The sequence below is a fragment of the Electrophorus electricus genome, chromosome 10 (genome assembly GCF_041902795.1).
Source record: "Electrophorus electricus isolate QZ-2024a chromosome 10, ASM4190279v1, whole genome shotgun sequence".
Classification (NCBI taxonomy): domain Eukaryota; kingdom Metazoa; phylum Chordata; class Actinopteri; order Gymnotiformes; family Gymnotidae; genus Electrophorus; species Electrophorus electricus.
In genome coordinates, this window is record NC_137506.1 from 26,303,124 (window position 1) to 26,323,015 (window position 19,892).

General features: G+C 46.9%; 1 protein-coding gene across 14 annotated transcripts in view; it reads right to left on the minus strand.

Moving 5' to 3' along the window:
• ush2a (Usher syndrome 2A (autosomal recessive, mild)) overlaps positions 1–19,892 on the minus strand; it is a 180,444-nt gene that overhangs the window by 3,817 nt on the left and 156,735 nt on the right. For 7 of the 14 annotated variants that reach the window (XM_081721818.1, XM_081721817.1, XM_081721819.1 and 4 more), the window contains 9 exons: positions 11,727–11,954; positions 9,932–11,574; positions 8,829–9,150; positions 5,960–6,166; positions 4,996–5,234; positions 4,686–4,903; positions 1,963–2,139; positions 1,306–1,389; positions 358–590 (listed from right to left, as the gene is read on the minus strand). In XM_081721818.1, coding sequence (XP_081577944.1) covers positions 358–590; positions 1,306–1,389; positions 1,963–2,139; positions 4,686–4,903; positions 4,996–5,234; positions 5,960–6,166; positions 8,829–9,150; positions 9,932–11,574; positions 11,727–11,954 — 3,351 coding nt within the window. Of the gene's footprint in view, positions 1–357; positions 591–1,305; positions 1,390–1,962; positions 2,140–4,685; positions 4,904–4,995; positions 5,235–5,959; positions 6,232–8,828; positions 9,151–9,589; positions 9,715–9,832; positions 9,852–9,931; positions 11,575–11,726; positions 11,955–19,892 lie in introns of those variants that run through there. The other 7 variants (XM_081721821.1, XM_081721824.1, XM_081721820.1 and 4 more) reach the window with 6 other exon arrangements.

Sequence of the window (19,892 nt, forward strand, 5' to 3'; positions counted from 1 at the left end):
ATCAAAAGAAAAATAAATGCAGAGAACTACCCCCTTGTGGACATTTGAGGCAAGTACAGGGGATGAGAAAAAATTAATAATTTTTTTTTAAGTTTCCAAGACAAACTGAAATAATCATAGATTCATGACAAAATGAGGTATCTTAAAACCAGCAATATATAACCATGAGCACATTTGACAATATCTACTCATTATGAAATTGGGAAAGTGTCAATTGATGCACATTTATGTACAACAGACTATATCAATTCTAAACTTATCTGGCATAACATTCATCTGGCGCACTGCATTAGTGTGTGACCTTTGTAAAGGGTCAGTACTAATACTCAACATTTCCAAATGCAAAACTCCTCTCACCAAGGAGGCGTTGGGAGGGTATGTGGGGCTTCTCCTCTGCAGGGGCTGGAGGGGCGCTCTCTCCCTGACAAAGGGGGCCTTGCTCAGTGCACGGCGCAGCAGGACGCCCAGGAGCAGGGCCAGCAGCACCAGCCCCAACAGGGCCATCAGCAGGATGAACCACAGCTCTGTGTAGAAAGCCACCACCGTGCCGAACGCACCACCCTTACCCTCGGAGGTGGCCTCCGCCGCATCTGTTTTGGGAGGAAAAGGTTTCATTGAGAAGCTTGACTGACTGCTGAGAGTTGAGAATACAGACAAACTGGCTTGCTTTCAATCTAATTTTATAGAGCATTTTCTCCATATTCGAAACTGGTAGTGGGAAAAACTCCTGGACAGGTGCATAATATATATTTAAATATATACTGATTGTTGTTAGTTCAGATTTAATTAGTCCAGTCTGTGTGCAAAATCATTATTCTAAAATGTATTTATTTAATTACTTTTAACCAACAAATGCATTTAGAAACAGGAACTGTCGAAATGATTTGAAAACACACTTGATTAGCCAGTCAGTGTCATTTCACAACTCTTTCAGCCCTCTCACCCCATTGATTCCTTCTTCCCTTCTCACCTCCTCTCCTTCCAGTGCCTCTTCAGTCCAAACTCATTAGATCTCTCGCTCTCTCTCTCTCTCTCTCTCTCTCTCTCTCTCTCTCACACACACACACACACACACACACACACACACACACACACACACACGCACACATACAATGTATTGCAGAAGCACTGCCAAAAACCCAAGAGCGTGTGACAGTGACACCAGCTTTGGAGCCGGGCGGTCGACAGAACAGAGATGCGGCAGTTTCGCCTGGTAATGAAGAGTCACCTTCACCTGCTGAGCCCTGCCTGAAAGCCTGCCCCAAGCCCACGGAGAGCAGTGCACTGCAGCCGAGCTAAGCGTACCTATGCCGGTGGTTGTGCTGTATTTGATAATAGGAGAACTGGCACTGCCACTGTCTGTGGTGCAGGTAACCTGGAAGACAAAGGCTAGAGGGAGGTAGGGGGTGAGGGCGAGAGAGAGAGAGAGAGAGAGAGAGAGAGAGAGAGAGAGAGAGAGAGAGAGAGAGTGAGAGAGAGAGAGGGGGAGAGAGAGAGAGAGAGAGAGAGAGAGAGAGAGAGAGAGAGAGAGTGAGAGGGGGAGAGAGAGAGAGAGTGAGAGAGAGAGAGAGAGAGAGAGAGAGAGAGAGAGAGAGAGAGAGTGAGAGAGAGAGGGAGAGAGAGAGAGAGAGAGAGAGGGGGAGAGAGAGAGTGAGAGTGAGAGAGAGAGAGAGAGAGAGAGTGAGAGAGAGAGAGGGGGAGAGAGAGAGTGAGAGTGAGAGAGAGAGAGAGAGAGAGAGAGAGTGAGAGAGAGAGGGAGAGAGAGTGCAAATCGTCAGAGGAGAATATATGAAGAATATGAAAGAAAACGTAGCAAAAAGGTAAGTAATGAAGGAAAGAGTGGGAAGAGAGCACACAGAAAGGATTTTAAATTATGAATCGGGACCACTGAAAATCCATTAGCATATCGATTCAGTTCTCTGTGTTTTCACAGGCATAGGTAAGGGCTGGGGGGATCTCTACTTTTGTCTGAGGTGCGGGGGATGTTCGCAGAGCTGTGGAAGCCGCTGTAGACACGCAGGCCGCTCTCGCTCAGAGAGTACTCCCTCAGGGGTCCGTTCAGGAAGAACGAGAGGCCCCAGTCCACACAGACAGCCGTCAGGTTGCTGTGCACCACAAACGCTTGCTTGTACTGTGGAGCTGCAACACAAACAGAGGGCAAGCAGGAGAAAGAGGTTTACTGATGTCTTGATGTGGAACAACCACTGAAAAATGGTGCATGCACCAGTGGACAAGTAGTGTAAGATAACATTGTTGTGATAAGACAATATCAGTTTATGGGTCTGTCTCAATATCTAGTGAGCTTTCTGCATAGACATCGATTTACTTAATAGAATGCCTGCCACAAAAAACATATAAAGTAATTCTTAGATACTGTAAATATGTTGCCTTCTCAGATGCCTTATTTTGGCCGAATGCTTCCTCGGCCACAAGCGCTTTGCTTGTTAGAAATAGCGAGCGGAACGGGTGAGGTCAGTGGTGTAAACTTCTAAGAAGCTTTCACATAAAAGTTTAATCTGATTAATGTATCGTATTTTGTTCGTTTTCATGTTATATACTTGCACAAGCAGTTTTTTGTTTGCAATTTTAGGTTCATCAGTTCAACATTTTAGCTACAGACCTCAGTAGATCAAAGGTTTCGCATGTTAACGTTAAGCTAGCATGGCTAATATTACCAAGCTGGCTAATAAACACTTTATCTTAGTGAGCAGTAACTATTTCTACAGTGCTTATTCGCCTTGAATAATTTGGTAGAAGGTGCGTTTTTGTATGTTTTACTTGGTAGCTAGCTAACGTTAGCTAGCTATCTTATTCTTAGCCCTGACTGCAAGTTATTTACATTTTTCAGGTTCCAATCAGTACTGCAGGCTTTTATAAAGCATTGCACATGAGTGTCTAAAGTGTAGAGGGGTAGGGTTAGGGTAAATGTGTGACTAAAGGGTAGAGGGGTAGGGTTAGGGCAAATGTGTGACTAAAGGGTAGAGGGGTAGGGTTAGGGCAAATGTGTGACTAAAGGGTAGAGGGGTAGGGTTAGGGCAAATGTGTGACTAAAGGGTAGAGGGGTAGGGTTAGGGTAAATGTGTGACTAAAGGGTAGAGGGGTAGGGTTAGGGTAAATGTGTTACTAAAGGGTAGAGGGGTAGGGTTAGGGTAAATGTGTTACTAAAGGGTAGAGGGGTAGGGTTAGGGTAAATGTGTGACTAAAGGGTAGAGGGGTAGGGTTAGGGTAAATGTGTTACTAAAGGGTAGAGGGGTAGGGTTAGGGTAAATGTGTGACTAAAGGGTAGAGGGGTAGGGTTAGGGTAAATGTGTGACTAAAGGGTAGAGGGGTAGGGTTAGGGTAAATGTGTGACTAAAGGGTAGAGGGGTAGGGTTAGGGTAAATGTGTGACTAAAGGGTAGAGGGGTAGGGTTAGGGTAAATGTGTGACTAAAGGGTAGAGGGGTAGGGTTAGGGTAAATGTGTGACTAAAGGGTAGAGGGGTAGGGTTAGGGTAAATGTGTGACTAAAGGGTAGAGGGGTAGGGTTAGGGTAAATGTGTTACTAAAGGGTAGAGGGGTAGGGTTAGGGTAAATGTGTGACTAAAGGGTAGAGGGGTAGGGTTAGGGTAAATGTGTGACTAAAGGGTAGAGGGGTAGGGTTAGGGTAAATGTGTGACTAAAGGGTAGAGGGGTAGGGTTAGGGTAAATGTGTGACTAAAGGGTAGAGGGGTAGGGTTAGGGCAAATGTGTGACTAAAGGGTAGAGGGGTAGGGTTAGGGCAAATGTGTGACTAAAGGGTAGAGGGGTAGGGTTAGGGTAAATGTGTGACTAAAGGGTAGAGGGGTAGGGTTAGGGTAAATGTGTGACTAAAGGGTAGAGGGGTAGGGTTAGGGTAAATGTGTTACTAAAGGGTAGAGGGGTAGGGTTAGGGCAAATGTGTGACTAAAGGGTAGAGGGGTAGGGTTAGGGTAAATGTGTGACTAAAGGGTAGAGGGGTAGGGTTAGGGTAAATGTGTGACTAAAGGGTAGAGGGGTAGGGTTAGGGTAAATGTGTGACTAAAGGGTAGAGGGGTAGGGTTAGGGTAAATGTGTGACTAAAGGGTAGAGGGGTAGGGTTAGGGTAAATGTGTGACTAAAGGGTAGAGGGGTAGGGTTAGGGTAAATGTGTGACTAAAGGGTAGAGGGGTAGGGTTAGGGTAAATGTGTGACTAAAGGGTAGAGGGGTAGGGTTAGGGTAAATGTGTGACTAAAGGGTAGAGGGGTAGGGTTAGGGTAAATGTGTGACTAAAGGGTAGAGGGGTAGGGTTAGGGCAAATGTGTGACTAAAGGGTAGAGGGGTAGGGTTAGGGTAAATGTGTTACTAAAGGGTAGAGGGGTAGGGTTAGGGTAAATGTGTGACTAAAGGGTAGAGGGGTAGGGTTAGGGTAAATGTGTAACCACTTAGCGAGCAAGGATGTCGGTTCACCCATTAGCTAGCTAGTTAACGTTATGCACACTGTGGTTATGTATAATCAGTTATGAGAACCTAGATAACCTGGCTAACCCAGCTAAGGAAATGCGGTTAAAATTCTACCTTGTTAGACAGTTGGCTATATTATCATTAGAAATTAAGCCAGCTCACTGTTGAAAGAGCAGTACACAAAAATGAAGTTGAGGATGAAAGTGAGAGAGATTAAGTGCACAAATGCACTGGTGTTTCATCTTACGCTCTTTCAGCGTGGTTATGGGGACCCATTCAGATGCTGTGCTGCCCATGTTGTTGTAGGAGACCACACAGATGTCGTAGGTAGCGTAGGGGAGCAGGGTGGTGATATTGAGGCTCTGGCCCTTCCTGAAGAACCGACTCTCCACTTGGCCCACGGAGCAGCCCATAGGCACGGGCTGCATCGGCTGGGGGCACGCGCTCCGTACCAGGAGCTCAAAGCTACCAAGATGAGGAGAAAAAGACCAGAACAATCAAATGCTAGATATGCATGACCTCGCTAAAGAACATATGATTATTAGCTAGGCGTCCACCTCTCAATGATGCCATTGGGCTGCAGGGGCCGGTCCCACTCGGCCAGCGCCCAGCGGGACGCGAGGGCGATGGGGCGAGGTGGCGGTTGCTGGGCTGGTGCTGAGGGCGGCGTGCGCAGCTCGCTCAGCGGGCCGCGGCTGCAGCAGCCTGGGCACGTGCACACCTCCACGCCTACGGTGTACGCAGTGAAGGGTGCCAGGTGGTGGAGGGTCTGCTGCTGAGACGTCCCCTCTGACAGCTGTGCACAGGGAGAGAGGTGGTGGAGGTGACCCTGGGTGAGGGCAAGCAACACTGCTTGCTGGCTGCTTATTCTAGTGTCTGGATATGCTGCTCACATGGCATGAACTTAGGCTGTTTATACTGAGGACTTTTATGAGAGTTTTAATCAGCTTTCTAGCATCACATGTGGTATGCACACATGTGCAACTTGCTCAAAAATGCTTACACAGTTCAATTATAGCAGCTCGAAATCTCACTGTTGAATTCATGACAGCTGGAATCAAGACTAGTTATGACGGATTATGATGAATTAGCTGCTGAAAGTCCTTTTCAAAGTATCATTTTGCTTGTGGGTGTGTGTCTGCTGAGAAAAATGGCTGTAGCTTTGAACTATTGGAAAGTATTATAGACTAACAGATTCATTTAAAAGTGCTGTACGTGAGAAAAACAGACTCTGAATGCCAGCATTTTAAAGTAGGACAGCTACATGTTGAGATTCTCTACAATACTGATTAATTAAACTACAACATTACATCTATAATATACATATGTCAGTATAAGAGCTGATGAAAATCTTGAAAACCTCTCGCTCTCCATGCCAACTGCACCATGTCCCATCAGACCACGACACATCTCACACACTCTTCAACGACACCCGTTAGAGGATCAATAAATAACACACACGGAAGGCACGTTCTCAAGTGCACTAAAGAAGTTCCCCTTTATGGAGCAGGTGGTGTGTACCAGCACATGTGTGTCCTTCGTCTGGGCGAACACCTTGTAGAGGCTGATGATGCCGTTGGGCTTGGTGGGGGGGCTGATATTCACCACAGCCCATGTGGCGTGGATGCGCAGGAACTGGAGAGGAGCCACACCCTCGGGAGGAGCTGGCCCGGTCCGGCCTATGACCCACGGACTGCCCACACGACCCGCTGAATTCACGGTCCACACCTGAAATGATGCCTATGGCTCCACAAGATGCCTTCGAGAATGCCTTGTTTCCAAGATATCCAAGTCTACAGCATTGTTTCATAGTTCAGCAAATATTTTATAAGTCTTAAGTAGTTGTAAAGAGTAAAAGAATTGTAGAACAGCTGATGGAATTACAGTCCAAGTATATAAAATACACGTGGTGCAATTGCGGTATTAAGATGTAATGCAATGTGTAACATGGTTAAGTCCTGCACTTTGGGTGTTGAAAAGATAAGCGTGCTGCAGAGGGCAGTGTGAAAGTACAGCACACACAGGATCAATTGCACAGTGCTACAGGTGTGCAGATACTGTCATCACCTGGGGCCCAGATGTCCTGGCTCTTACTTCAGAGAGACACAGACAGTGACACTACACTCGTACTCCTCCTCCTGCGGTCAGTGGGGAGTCACCTTCTCCTGCAGGGGCTCCTGCCTCTAGTGTCTATGACAGCTGGCGTTCTGCTCCATTCTGGGGACCTGGGGCTCTCTGCTGGAGATCCCACCGCCAATCAAGGGCCCCAATGCGCCAGAGTCCATTACAGAGGCGCTCTTGAGAAAATCTACATGGAAATTACATTTCACCTTCATCAAGGAGCGCGTCAACACGTGGCTAGGTGAAGTAATCTTATTTAGCCGACGAGATGTTGGTATAATTACAGAGGAGGAGCAGGGAAAGGTCATACGGGGTCACCATTTGCATGGGTAAGTAATTTGTAGATTGTCACTCGGAATCGAGGCGGCAGATGGATGTTCCGGCGGATAGGGTTAAATTAGCCTCAATAATAGGCAATTAGAGCGTGATCAATCAGAATGATAGATCTAAGTGGCAATACATGGGGACTGCACGGCGCTCTGGTCCGGTTGCGTATTCCCCTCTGGAGCCTGTTCCATCCGGACGACAGGACGTGGCCAACATATCTGAGGACAGTGCAGAGGGAGGGCACCTGGTGGCAGTGGGGGGAGGGGGTCACGAAAAGGGCATCTTGTCACCTCACAGAGCGAAAAGGTCAACATGGCAGGACGAAGATGGAGGAAGAGAGGGGGAAAGAGGAACGCTCCTGACGATCCCGAAGTGCCCTCACCCTTTCTCTCGGACATGTCGGACATTGCAAGTGTGTCTGCAGCGACAGGCTGAGGAGAACAGAGCCGTTTCACGCTGCGTGTAAATAAATGAGCAACAGACAATGAGGAGGTGAGAATAACAGAGGCATCTCAGAGCTTGGCGGTTCACTGGCTGGAAAGTGGAGTGGGACCAGGACACCCTTGTGTCCTTGTATGAGGAGCAGAGACCTTTTTACTGCCGCGCCGGCACTCGCCTGCCGAGCCGTTAGTACGGTAATTAGGAGAAAATAAAAATATGTCATGTGTGAGCTCTAATGGATCTGGGTTTAAGCACTGAGGGTAGAGTCTGCCCAGCGACAGGTTCTGAAAAAGTCCTGCCACGCCCGCCTCATCAGCACGGGGCCAAAAGCGCTCTTTTCCTACAGCAGCGCTAATTAAGGTGTGGCATAAAAGTGTCAGTGAAATATGTGGCCGCTGCTCGTGCAAGTGGCTCAGTTTTGCTAGGGAAGCTGTGTGCGGGTGACGCCCCAGCAAAGGGAAACAAGATGAACAGGACTTTGCGACGTCTGGACAAAGTCATGAATCATGCTGACATCTGCTCCTCGGAAAGATGGCTTTAAACGTGAGGAATGAACTGAAGGTGAGCAGATTAAACCAGCCTTCTAATCCACAAAATTCCTCCCCTGTTGGGAAGTAAGAGCAGAGGTTAATGCACGAAGGAGCCTCCTCATACGAATGATCCGTTGCACGTCCCGTACAGTTAGCATGCCCTCCCGGGAGAGCGTGTGGACAGGGAAAGGTCCTTTCGACGCTTAGCCGTCTGGAAGGCGGCTGCGGCTAATTCGATGGCTTCGATCCTGATCGGCAGCATACTGCCAGGCCCGAGATTAATGGCCCTGTCACCTGTCCGTAGGCGCAGGGACCCCGCCTGCCGGTTGTCATAAATTACCGCTCTTAAATAAGATGGAACAATCAGGCCGAGTCTATCAATGTATCCCACGCCTCTCACGCATGACAATCAAATGCTAATGTTATTTCACTCTAAAGGCTAGCCTGTCAATTAAGAAAGGTCTTGTGAGGGGCAGCGGCGTTACGAATTGGGAGCAAACTGAAGGCAGGTAGCATGGCCCAGACAGAGCCTGGAGCTCAGCTACTACTGCCAGGCTGCTGCTAGCCACTTCTTTAGGAACAATTCCTTCGTAGGTATGCTTTGCAGGTTTACACTGAGAGTCTACAGCACATTGGTTCTGTGCTCAGTGGTTAGGTGACTGAAGGCCGGTACATTTTTGGGCTGAGGACCCCAGTAGCCAAGCAGTGCTACTGACACAAGCAAACACTTGTACTAATTCAACACCCAGCGTGCTGCTACTACATGAATGTCAGTCCTGGTGTTAGTACCTGAGGTAATAAGAGTGTGGTCAAAGTAAAAGGGAGGTGTTTCTAGTAAAGTTACTGATGAGCATATATTCTAAAAATATTTTAAAATACTAGATAGAAGGTGTGTTTTTATACTAAAGTGTTGCTTTTGAAATTATGAAAGTGAAATTAAAGAAAGACAGAGCAAACGAGAAATAAATGACCTGGTACTCGTAAGGCGTGTAGGGAAGGAGCCCACGGTCATGGTAGGAGGTTGAGACATCACGGTAGACGAGTGAGGCGGCAGACTGACTCTCTGCGTCCTCGCTGAGCCGCCTATAGAGCTCATAGTGCAGCAGCTTTCCGTTAGTGTGGGCGGGTGGGGACCACGAGAGCAGGAACACAGTCTGCATGCCCTTTGAGTCAGCCTGTAGCTCCAGTAGAGGTGGCGACTGGCCAGCAGGAGGCGCCTCTGGGGTCTGAACTGAGGCCCATTCACTCAAAGTGCATCCAAGCAGGGTGCAGGCCTCCACTCTCACTTCATACCTGGTTGAAAGTTGCATGCACATACAGGTGATAGACTAAGCAGCATCCTCCCCCCATGCCAAGACATGCAGAATGCATTACTTCAGTTCTAATAAGCTTTAACAGGTTATGTGGACTCTGTTAAAGTTTGTAAGGCAATCCTTACAAGGACTTAAATTTCATTTAGGATGACCCTTTTTGGAAATATAAAGTTATTCTCTGTTTAGAAACATTTTATTTACAGTCTTAAAACTGTTAACAAGAGGCTTAATATGTTTTTGGTGTAACTCTGTTAAAACAATGATTAAAAGACCATGCGCAAATCCGCCCCCCCCCCCCCCAACAAAAAAAACCAACCAAAAAACGACACAGAGCATCTTTATGTGGCTCATAAAGATGCCCTGTGTCGTTTTTTGTTTGGTTTTTTTTATTGGGGAGGGGCAGGGGAAGGTCACCTGACCGTGGTGAGCTGATGAGCTATTATTGTCCCTCTCTGCTTATCTGGATGTTCAACAACATGCGTATACACACATGGCGTTCCGCCATCCTTCATTTGACTGCCTCTGTGCCTTTAACTGCCTTTGTCTAAGGGAGAGGGAGACACAAGGACAATTACCCAAGATGCTCTTAGCAGCACCCTCTGTCTCCAATCCCATCTCCTCCTTTGGATGTTTAGTAGTTGTGTCAATCGGTCCCTATTGCGCCTACTGTGAGATGAATAACTAATAATACAAGTTGACAATTTTTTTTTCTTAGAACATGTAACTTTTTTTTTTGTTTACCATAGTATTTTTACACTCACCTAAAACTTGTGCTCATGTAACAAGTCAAGATTTTTGAGAAACGAACCCTGTAACAAGCAGAAATAGCGATATTAAAACAGAGACCACATAGGCAAGAGACATAGAACAGGTACCTGCAGTAGGGCTGCAGAGCTGTAAGAGAGAAACTGCGACTCTGGAAGGCGCTGTGATGTGCTGCAAAGACCAGCCTCCTGACATTGGGCGCAGAGGGGTCCCGCTCGTACACAGAGTAGCTGATGAGAACGCCATTGGCCCGGACTGGGGGCTCCCACTGCACCATGATGCTAGAGGGCCCCAGGGCCTGTAGGCGAGGGGGCAACATGCCCGAAGGGGCTGAAGACTGTGTCCTGGCAACAGCTGAAGGGCTGATGGCCATACCCTGGCTGTTACTGGCAGTGACAGTGTAGCTGTACTCGACATTGGGCAGCAGGGTGAAGTCATGGAAGTGTGTGTCCATGCCCGCGTAGATGACATGCCCATCACGATGGAGCTCATACCCTGTGATGACCCCATTGGGGCAATCGGGTTCCTCCCATGCCACCTCCACTGACTCAGGGCCTGTGACCTTTAAAGTTGGGGCTGGCATACCAGTGGGGGATGCCTCTCTGGTTTGGACTGGGGTGGGAGCACTGGTAGTGCAGCCTCCATTAGTGCAGGCTGTTAAGATGAGGAAATAGGAAGTGTGGGGTTCTAAACCCCTCACCTGTGCACTCAGCTTCTTCCCATGGTAAACCTCCTCCTTGTTAATCTGGAGGATGTATTCTAAGATTTCCCCATTCTGGATAGTTGGTGCAGTCCATGATGCATTTAGGGAATGGGGCATCACATTAGATACTATAGGAGGTTTGACTGTTGCAGGCGCAGCTTCTAATGTCCTGACTACAGTCGGCTGGCTGGTAACACAGCCAGCTATTGTGCACGCAATAACTGCATAGCTGTAGATGGTGTGTGCGGTCAAATCCTGGTCAGTGTAGTTTAACACACTCGAGTCGAAACTGAAACGAAAGCCAACGTTGCCTCTCTGAATCCTGTAGCTCAGAATGACACCATTGGCCTCCAGTGGAGGTGCCCAAGACACAAAGAGCTCCTGTGGCCTTCCCTCCAGATGACTGACAGCCGGTGGTGCCAAGCTCCTTGGAGGAGCCTGCTTGGTGCGAATAGTCAGCCAGGGGCTGTTGGTTGAACCTGCCGTGTTTGAAACACGCACGCGAAACCTGTAACTGCTCCACGGCTGCAGGCCGGACACGTTGCAGGAGAAGCTGCCGGTGTCAACATCCCTCACTGTACAAGCGACCTTGGCCTGTGTCTCATCATCCTCGCTGTCTTCGTCGCTCCTGAACCCGCCATCCTCCACGCCCGCGGCCATTAACTGGTACAGCAGGATGATGCCGTTGGGCTGCCCTGGGGGGTTCCAGCTGAGCTCTGCGTCACGGGGTCCGATACGGCGAGCACTGGGTGGGGCTTGCGAGGCAGGCGGTGCCTCCCCGGTGGTGACAGGCTGTATGGGCGTCCTAGTGCAGCCTACTTCTGTGCAGGCCTCCAGTACCAGAGCATAAGTGGTGTAGGGCGCCAGGCGCCGGAACAAGAACTGGCGTGAGAGGCCGCTGAACTCCAGGTTGCCGTCGCTGAACACACTGTACATCTGTGGAAGAACAGATGTGGCAGAGAGCTCATTAGTCACCCTTAACAGTCGAGGCCCCTGGGACACCCTTTGGCACATGGGAGTTCTGCAAAAATGCTACGCTCTCTACGCCCGCTGTGTAAATCAGCAGGAGGCAGGTAGAGGGTGCATACCTTGAGCACTCCGTTGGGCAAGGTTGGCTCCAGCCACTGCAGGAGCAGGGCACGCCCATGCTCACACTTCTCCACGGAGAAAATGCCCAGGCCACTGGGAGAGGCCTGCAGGGTGCGCAGGGTGGCCCAGGGGCCGGCGGCACTGCCACCTTTGTTTACCGCCTCCACCCGCACACTGTAGCTGGTGTAGGGCTCGAGACCGAAGACATGGGCCTGATGCACATCACCCTAGACCAGGAAAAATGCACATGCACAGTTTAGTGTTCGGTGAAAATCCAAAACACAAGATATGTTTTACATCTGAAAATGTATTAAGATAATGGCCTAAAACGGAGCTCTTCATAAGATTAAGGAACGAAGGTGATAGAACAATTTCATGCTATACTGAGTTACTAAATGCAACATGGAGTCACATTTTTATTCTAGACTAACCAAGACACTATTTTGCATTTAATTACAAGCTACCCTAATTTTTTATTTTTTTTTGCTATTTACAAAGAGGCTTGGCATGAGGATATGAGAACATTTCTGACAATTACACATGGTATACTTTGCAACTTGCGCACAGCAGCTTAGGGCAACGTTTAGCGCCGTGGTGTTTTCAGGCTGTGGTTCCGAACTGAACCAGGCCAGGGAGGTTTCTACAGACGACTGACTGTGCCAGGAGAACTGCGTTTGTGAATGCCCAAATTCGAGCAGCCACTCAACTGTGCAGCTTGGACCAGGATCACTGGTCATCATCCCTAGTCAGCAAAACACTGGCACACAAGGGCAAAAATGACCATAATACTGAAACCACTCTCAGATAGCAAAGCTGGCAAGGTCCATGGCCCCTACAATAAGGCTTCTGCACTATACTTTTAACAGCTCACTGGATTAATTGCCCCCCAGCCAAAGGGAAAAACCACAGTGTTCCACAAAGCCAGCGCCATTACGGCAACATAAGGTCTGGCAGCAATAGTCAATTGTGGCCCCCCTCCTCCCGCACCTGTGACAGCTTTTTACACACACATCCATTATGAGAGTGAGAGGAGGCGGGCCATTTAAAAAGTACCTTTTTACCGTGGTGAAATATGAAAGCCTGCTTGGACTATAAAGCTGGCAAACATATGCACACTGTCAATAGCAGCAGCTGCTTCATTCCACTTTATTTTAGCACTGAGACTTCCGTGCGGCCCCTAGATGGCAATGCTATCAAACACTTTTCCAAACACGGAGAGAGAGGCATTAACAAGCATGCACTTGCTCAACCAAGACACTCAAGGCAGCTATTAAAAAGCGACTAAGAGGATTGATTTTGGTTATAGATTTCCAAATAAATGTTAACGGCACAGATCCCTAAAATGGGAAGTGTTTAAGTTTTGATTAAGAGAATCGGGCAGGCTGCCTGTAGGACTATGCAAAATACCCATCAAATTGCACCACATCTTCTACAGTGCAGAACACCACATACACTAAAAAGGGGTGCATATTCAATTAGCATAAACTATGATATTTAATTATTTAAAAACCAGTGCACAGTAAGAGTGGCTGATGCACTGGTTTTTACTCATGTTAAATGTCATGATCTCTCCCTCTTTGGCTGTGTAAAGATGTTGAATTTTGACTAATGTTCCCAGAAACCTGTGGGGCAGCTTGGGTTCGTAGAGACGACCCCCTCAGATCTCTCCATGACAAAAGCACAATTCACACTTTAACTGATTCAAAGGGAGATCAGTGTAATGGAGCGAGAGAGAGCGCTTCCAGTTTTACACATTAGAGGAAGAGCAGACAGAAGCACAGTTAGCCTCTGCTCCAGGAAGCAGTCATTTGTACAAAGAGAGGAAAATCTTTGCCGCCCCACCGCCTCCCCCCAACTCAGCCCAGGTCTGTGTACGTCTCGCCAACGACTTGCACTCGAGTTATTTCCTGTGACAGCGCTGGGGGTCGACTGGGCCCAGGGATGATTTTAATTAAGAATAACCATGTGTATTTGTCACAACAATTATGCTAATTAGCCGAAAGCAGAGATTCCTGACCCTTCAAAGGTGCGGGGCTGCCTCATCTGCATACTGGAGGCAGACGAAGCTACAGCAGCCAGCCATCGCTAACTCCAGGCCGGGTGAGCCTTCATTAGCACGTCAGGAACTGCAGCCACCAGCCACATCAAAGCGCTTCCCTCCATACACACTCTTAAAGGGATGGCCTATCAGGTTTTGAATCTCTACTTGTCCTGAGAGCATCAAGTTAAAATAATCCTGGAGATATCTGACTAATGTAAAACAAACAAAAAACTAACAACACCAAAAGAAAATGTAAGAACATTAGAGGAGCTTGATGTGTTGTCATTAAATATATTGTAGAAATGTGTGTGAGGAAGATTCATAACTAATGTGTAGTAGTAATAATATTGAATGTGTCCCTTGTCAATCATATACACTTGGCAAAAAATATTTTGCTTAAGATGGCGAATATTCCATGAAGGTTATAAAAATCATTTATAGATTGTTTTTGTCTTTGACTATTTTGTTGAATCTTTTGAGTGCTTTAATATATGTTAGTGTGAAAAAAGTCAGAGTTATGTAGTTGGTAGATGGTAATGTGATTCTTCTGCGGAGCTATTACTTGCCAGATGACACTGATGATTCTTTCCATCATGTTTTTCTTTCTACAGAATTTTTTTTTTTAATTACATTTTTAAAGACTAAATACTTTTCATGTAGTGTCAACTGGTTAATTTTATAAACACAAATAAATTCAGATACCTGTAGTAGCATAATGATTCATCATCATATTCATCATTATAGGGGAACATGTAAAGAAGTGCTATTACTAATTTTCTTTATGAATTATTAATCTTGTAAATCAGATTTGTTCAACCATGGCACCTTGTCTACATTTTTGGGGACCAACCCTGTAGAGAAGCACTTGATTTAATCAGTTAAGATACTTTTTGGTTAAAGATGTTGTAATTTTAGTGAAAAAGAGTTATGGTTATTAGAGGAAAAAAGATGTGCCTATTAATAAAAAAAAAAAGTATGGTTCCTGTTAAAAAAAATCATGTGGTTATTAGTGAAAAGGGGCGTGGTTACTGATGAAAACGGTGTAGTTATTAATAAAGCAAAGAAGGGAGGTTATTAGTGAAAATGTGTGATTAGTACATAAAAAGCAGAAGCGAAGACCTGCAGATCACGGGCCTCAACTGCAAAGCCTGGTGTAAACTGTAAGTGCCGATTTAACTAACACCAACAAAACACTTTCTTAGCTCATTTCACATTGGGTCAAATGTTATCCAGCACAACTCCAAATCAAAGTCCAGACATTGTAAGCCCTCCCACTAACTAGACAGAGTTCATAGAGAACAGAAATCAGTGATATATAAAGACCCCAAGAGACTTTCAACCTCCTCTGATTAACTGAAGCTCCTCTTCTAAGCCCCTCATTGTCCAGCTATCCAAGACCCTTAATCCTGAGTGCACCTTTAACACAAGCATTAAAGAGGAGGATGGCACAGATAACCATGGGCCTGCTTTCAGCATCGCTGAGAAAGCACATGGCCTCTTGTGCGGAGGGTAATATTAAAACAGCAGACTTTAGCAGAGGGTAACCATTCTCTGGGGCTGACATCCTGGTACTGGACTGGTGATTTACTGTGTGGGAATGGGAGACTGTGTTTTAAAAAAGCCCCAATCAGCCTGAGAGCTCTCAAATCACTGGGCGGCTCTTCAGAATGGAACAATGTCTGATGAAGCCTCTTGGTTGAAGGGCAACACATGCAGATGCTTGTGCATGTACACACACACACACACACACACACACACACACACACACCCCTACACACACACACACACACACACACACACACACACACACACACACACACACACACACACACAAACACACAAACACACACACACAGACCTCACCCACTTTCGATGAGGACCACTATAAAGGTATAGCACACTTTATATGGCACCCCTAAAGCAGGTTCGAGAACAGTATTTACACACTTGAGAACAAAGGTGTGGCTTGTGGTCAAGTATGCTCCTAAATCCAACCCCATATCTTTTAAGTGCTTCCACACTACATAAGAGGTGAAACTCTTTGCTTTCAGCTTTCCTGATCACACTGCCAGAATGGTGACACACTAAAAAAAACATTTAGAAACAAAGCCCTCTGTTGTCACTTCCTATTCGACCCCCCCGCCATGCGGCGAGACTCCAGCCGTCTTTGTTTGACGAAGCCGAGAGTCTCGCTACATCCCATAAAGCAAAATGTAATCAAACTGGGGCCCTCACAGCCATCTTACTTTCAGTTAACGAGCGTGCGGCTTCTTTGCGTAGCCCCTGAGCTGGCTGCTCAGAATTCTACTCAGATCCTATGGCACCACTTCAAATGCGCTTCTCGCTGTCTACAAATACACACAAAAAAAGCGTAAAAGTGAAAGCGAGAGAAAGCAAGTGAGTGAGAGACATGCTCCAACGCGTGCCCATCATGTCTATACAATCTTCGCTCTCTTCTTAATGATACACTAACAGATTGTAAACATGCTGTTGCCATTTCAACAACCCCCCCCTTCTCTTTTTCCTGTGCATTTTTTAAACAATGTCCTTCATGTTAGAGTGGTTACAGGCAGCAGAAGGACATCATTAGAGCCATGGTTAAACTGCAATTTACACCATTAGGAAGGCAGGAGCAATTTTTATTGCCTAGTAAATTTCAGCTCTGAAATATTTGGACCATATGGCTCAATTTGTGTAATAACCTTAATTTCTTGCACCCTTCAGGTCTGCCCGCCTCTCCGACAGAGTCGGGCTTCTGTGCGCAAACGGCAAAGTGTGTATGGAGCAGCGGTGGAGATTAATAAGGTGTCACGTCCTGTTTGGGTGAAGGCGTTGGAACAGCAGCCAGATGGTATCGCGGCAAATGACTGTCAGGGGTCCTGATCTAATCAATAGGATGTATTAATACATCTCCCATCGCTGGGAGCCTCGTGGGGCTGCAGTCTAACATCTGGAAAGAACGTGAGGAGATGGGAGGAGGGGAGAGAGAGAGAGAGAGAGAGAGAGAGAGAGAGAGAACATGAGGAAGGAGAGCAGAGAAAGGGGAGAGAGGCTAGAGAGGCATGCAGAAAGCAACAGATAAAGGCAGAGGCAGAAAGCAATCCACATACCGAGAGGGGGAGGCAGAGAGGTACAGCACTGGCATAGAATGCAGGTGCAAGAGAGAGAGAGCAAGGGGACAAGGGGAGACCGTATGTCAGTGAGAAGCAGGAAGGCGGGTCCTGGGGCTAGCAGTGCTTGGGCCAGCTCTCTCTCTCTCTCTCTCTGTGTCTCTCTCTCTCTCTCTCTCTCTCTCTCTCTCTCTCTCTCTCTCTCTCTCTCTCATGGAGGGCTGATAAGTGCTCTGTAATGAGGGGTGTCTGTGTGTATGGCGAGGGAGTCGGGTTCTGGCGGCTCAGACCGCCTGCGCACCGTAGCCCCATTCAGTCGTGCCGCCGTGACGTCCCCATTAATCACCCTCTCTGGCACCGGCTGTAGCCCATGCCGCAGCCGGGGATCGATAGCTGAGCCCCCTACCCTGCACCCCCAACTTTAACAACAACAACAACAACTGCAAAAAAAGAGAAGAGTAAGAGAGAAATAGAGAAAGAGGCATAGGGTGAGGTGTTGGATGGGCCCACTCAGACCAGAGAATGCAACGCATCTCTCCTCGATGCCCTGGCATTACTGAGCATTACACCATCTGTTCTGTTCCCTGCCTGATGACCACAGCCTGCAGCTCACCCTACGTCTAGGCAGGGATGGGAGGACCTCCTCAAAACCAACACCATACAATACCCTCGCAGCACAAAACCCGCCTGCTGTTCTCACGCTTTCGGCTTTATGGCTAGTCTCGGAGTGGAATCCCCAGCAAAATGAAGCGAGGCGGAATCCTTCACCCGAAATGCTCCTTTCACTCAATCATGAAAAAAACCCCACAATAGAGATTCAACCTGTAGCCCTTCAACAGTTGGTTACAGCAAAATCAATACGACACCCTACTGCTGGCCAAGTATCGACACAGCAGAAGGGGCAGCAGATCTAGCACAAAGCCTGGCTCCAAAAAGCTCCGGCAGAATCAATGGATTATAAATGTAGCCCTGAGAAATTGCGCTAATAACCACACTCTGATTCACCCTCGGCAGGTACCGCATAAGCATCTGGCCACCGCACTGGAGGAGCATGGGAAAACCAGGAGCTGAAGCAGGGGGTCAGTACTTAAAGTAATGCTTCCTCAAAAATGTTCACCCCAAAAACTGCTCGTAATGGATGTCAGGTGAGCTAGGGTAAACTACCCTGCATGGGTAGAGAGAAATGACTAGACAGCATTACTCAAATGTATTAATGCTGTGCATTGTTGCACTGTTAGCCATGTTAGTACTTATTTGGTTAGTAAAGTATTCCAGGGAGATTATGGGTAGTCTTTGCACTAGGCAAAGGTACCTCACCAGGGCCCTCATGAGACAAGGGACAAATACAGATGAGATTTGTGTTGATGTTAAATAACATATTCTAAAATATGCAAGAATATATTTTTTAAATGCTTGTTATTTGCTAATGCAGCATTTACATGTAATAAGCCGTGATCATGGCTGTAATGGGCTGTGCCATCTTTTTATGTAATGAAGTCACTTTGAGAATGCAGACTGATGCGTGATGGTGCAGATAGGATGTGTTTCAGAGTGATTTAGTAAGGGTGGAGACAGAGTGGAGACAGAGTTGTCTAAGTGGAGCAGAGAAACACAAAGGAGGAAGGAAAGCAGAAAATTTGTATGTTCTGAAAACCAGTATTTTCTATTCAGAATAGAGTGCATCTACACATGCTCTGCAGACTGTACATAATTATATCTGTAATGTTCCTATAGATTAGTGATTGGCATTCTGACACCTTTTACCGAGTCATTTCAATTGTCTCAGCACACCAAAAAGAGTGAGGCTTTCAGCTTCGAAATAGCTTTTCATTTACAGGGAGATTTTTTTCAAACTTGCCAATATTCATTTACTGCACAGCTAATTGAAGCGTGTAAGATAAAGACGTGTCAGTATTATTGCAAGATTTAAATCTAAATCTAAAGTCATACATGGGCTTGGAGTGAGAAATGTGGGGTGAGCTTAACAATGTCAAAGTTAGCTATTGCGAGTAATTTTTATTAAATTCTGCACTGAAAAAATAAACATGGAAAATGTGCTTAATATGCACATCATTTTGCACATCAAGCAGAGAATTTAGAGTGGTAAATGTTCAAGGAAACAAATGTTCCCATTTTACAGAACCCGTTACTAGCACTAGCTTGACCTTTTAATCTTGCACTACAAATACATGCTGTTACACTGGAATGGACATTAAGCCGCACAAGCATTAATAATAAAATAATAAAAACATGGAGGACAACACTTGACACTTGGTGCTCAAAAACAGCTTCATAAAAACCAGCTCAGGTTAGACCAAAAAATGAAGAGAAAAAAAGAGAAATCACAAGATGATAAATCAGTGGCACCCAGGGTCATAACTCAAGACGGCTAAGGACGGCGTGGAAAATTAATTAGGAGCTGATTAACAGCAAACCACCTGACGTCACGCGTTCGCCCACCGCCGAAACCAACGCCGACTTCTGGAGGTCAAGAGAAACCGGAAAGGACTGCCAAGAGAACAGCACCGCAACTGTAAATTACGCCACTGATAAAAGGCTTAGCTCAGATGACGTTCATTAATTGCTATCCAAATAATTAATTTGTCTATTGGGCGAGCATCTCTCTGGAGCCCAGCGGGGGGGGAGTGGAGCTCCACAGTGGGACCTGGACTGCTTCCCTGCCTCACGGTGCCTGGGAAGAGGAGCCCATCGTGGCTCAGGCCAAACATGGATGAGTACAGTCTTGAGTGGGAGGTTTTGGTTTGCTCCAGCGGGAACCGCTGCGTCTGCAGCAGAGAGTAGCTCGCCGTGTTCCGTCAGCCCAGGCTGAAGAGCGCTCTGACTCACCCGTCTACCTCCTTTATAGGTATGAGGTAGAAAAAATCAGGAGCAGCAGGCTAACTAGACATGGACGCTCTGATATTTTTCCTGATCTGGACCTGTGGGATTTAGAGCTGGATTTGTGGCCTTGATGAGCGAGCTGAATCTGCCAGTTCTCAAAAGGCAACAGAATC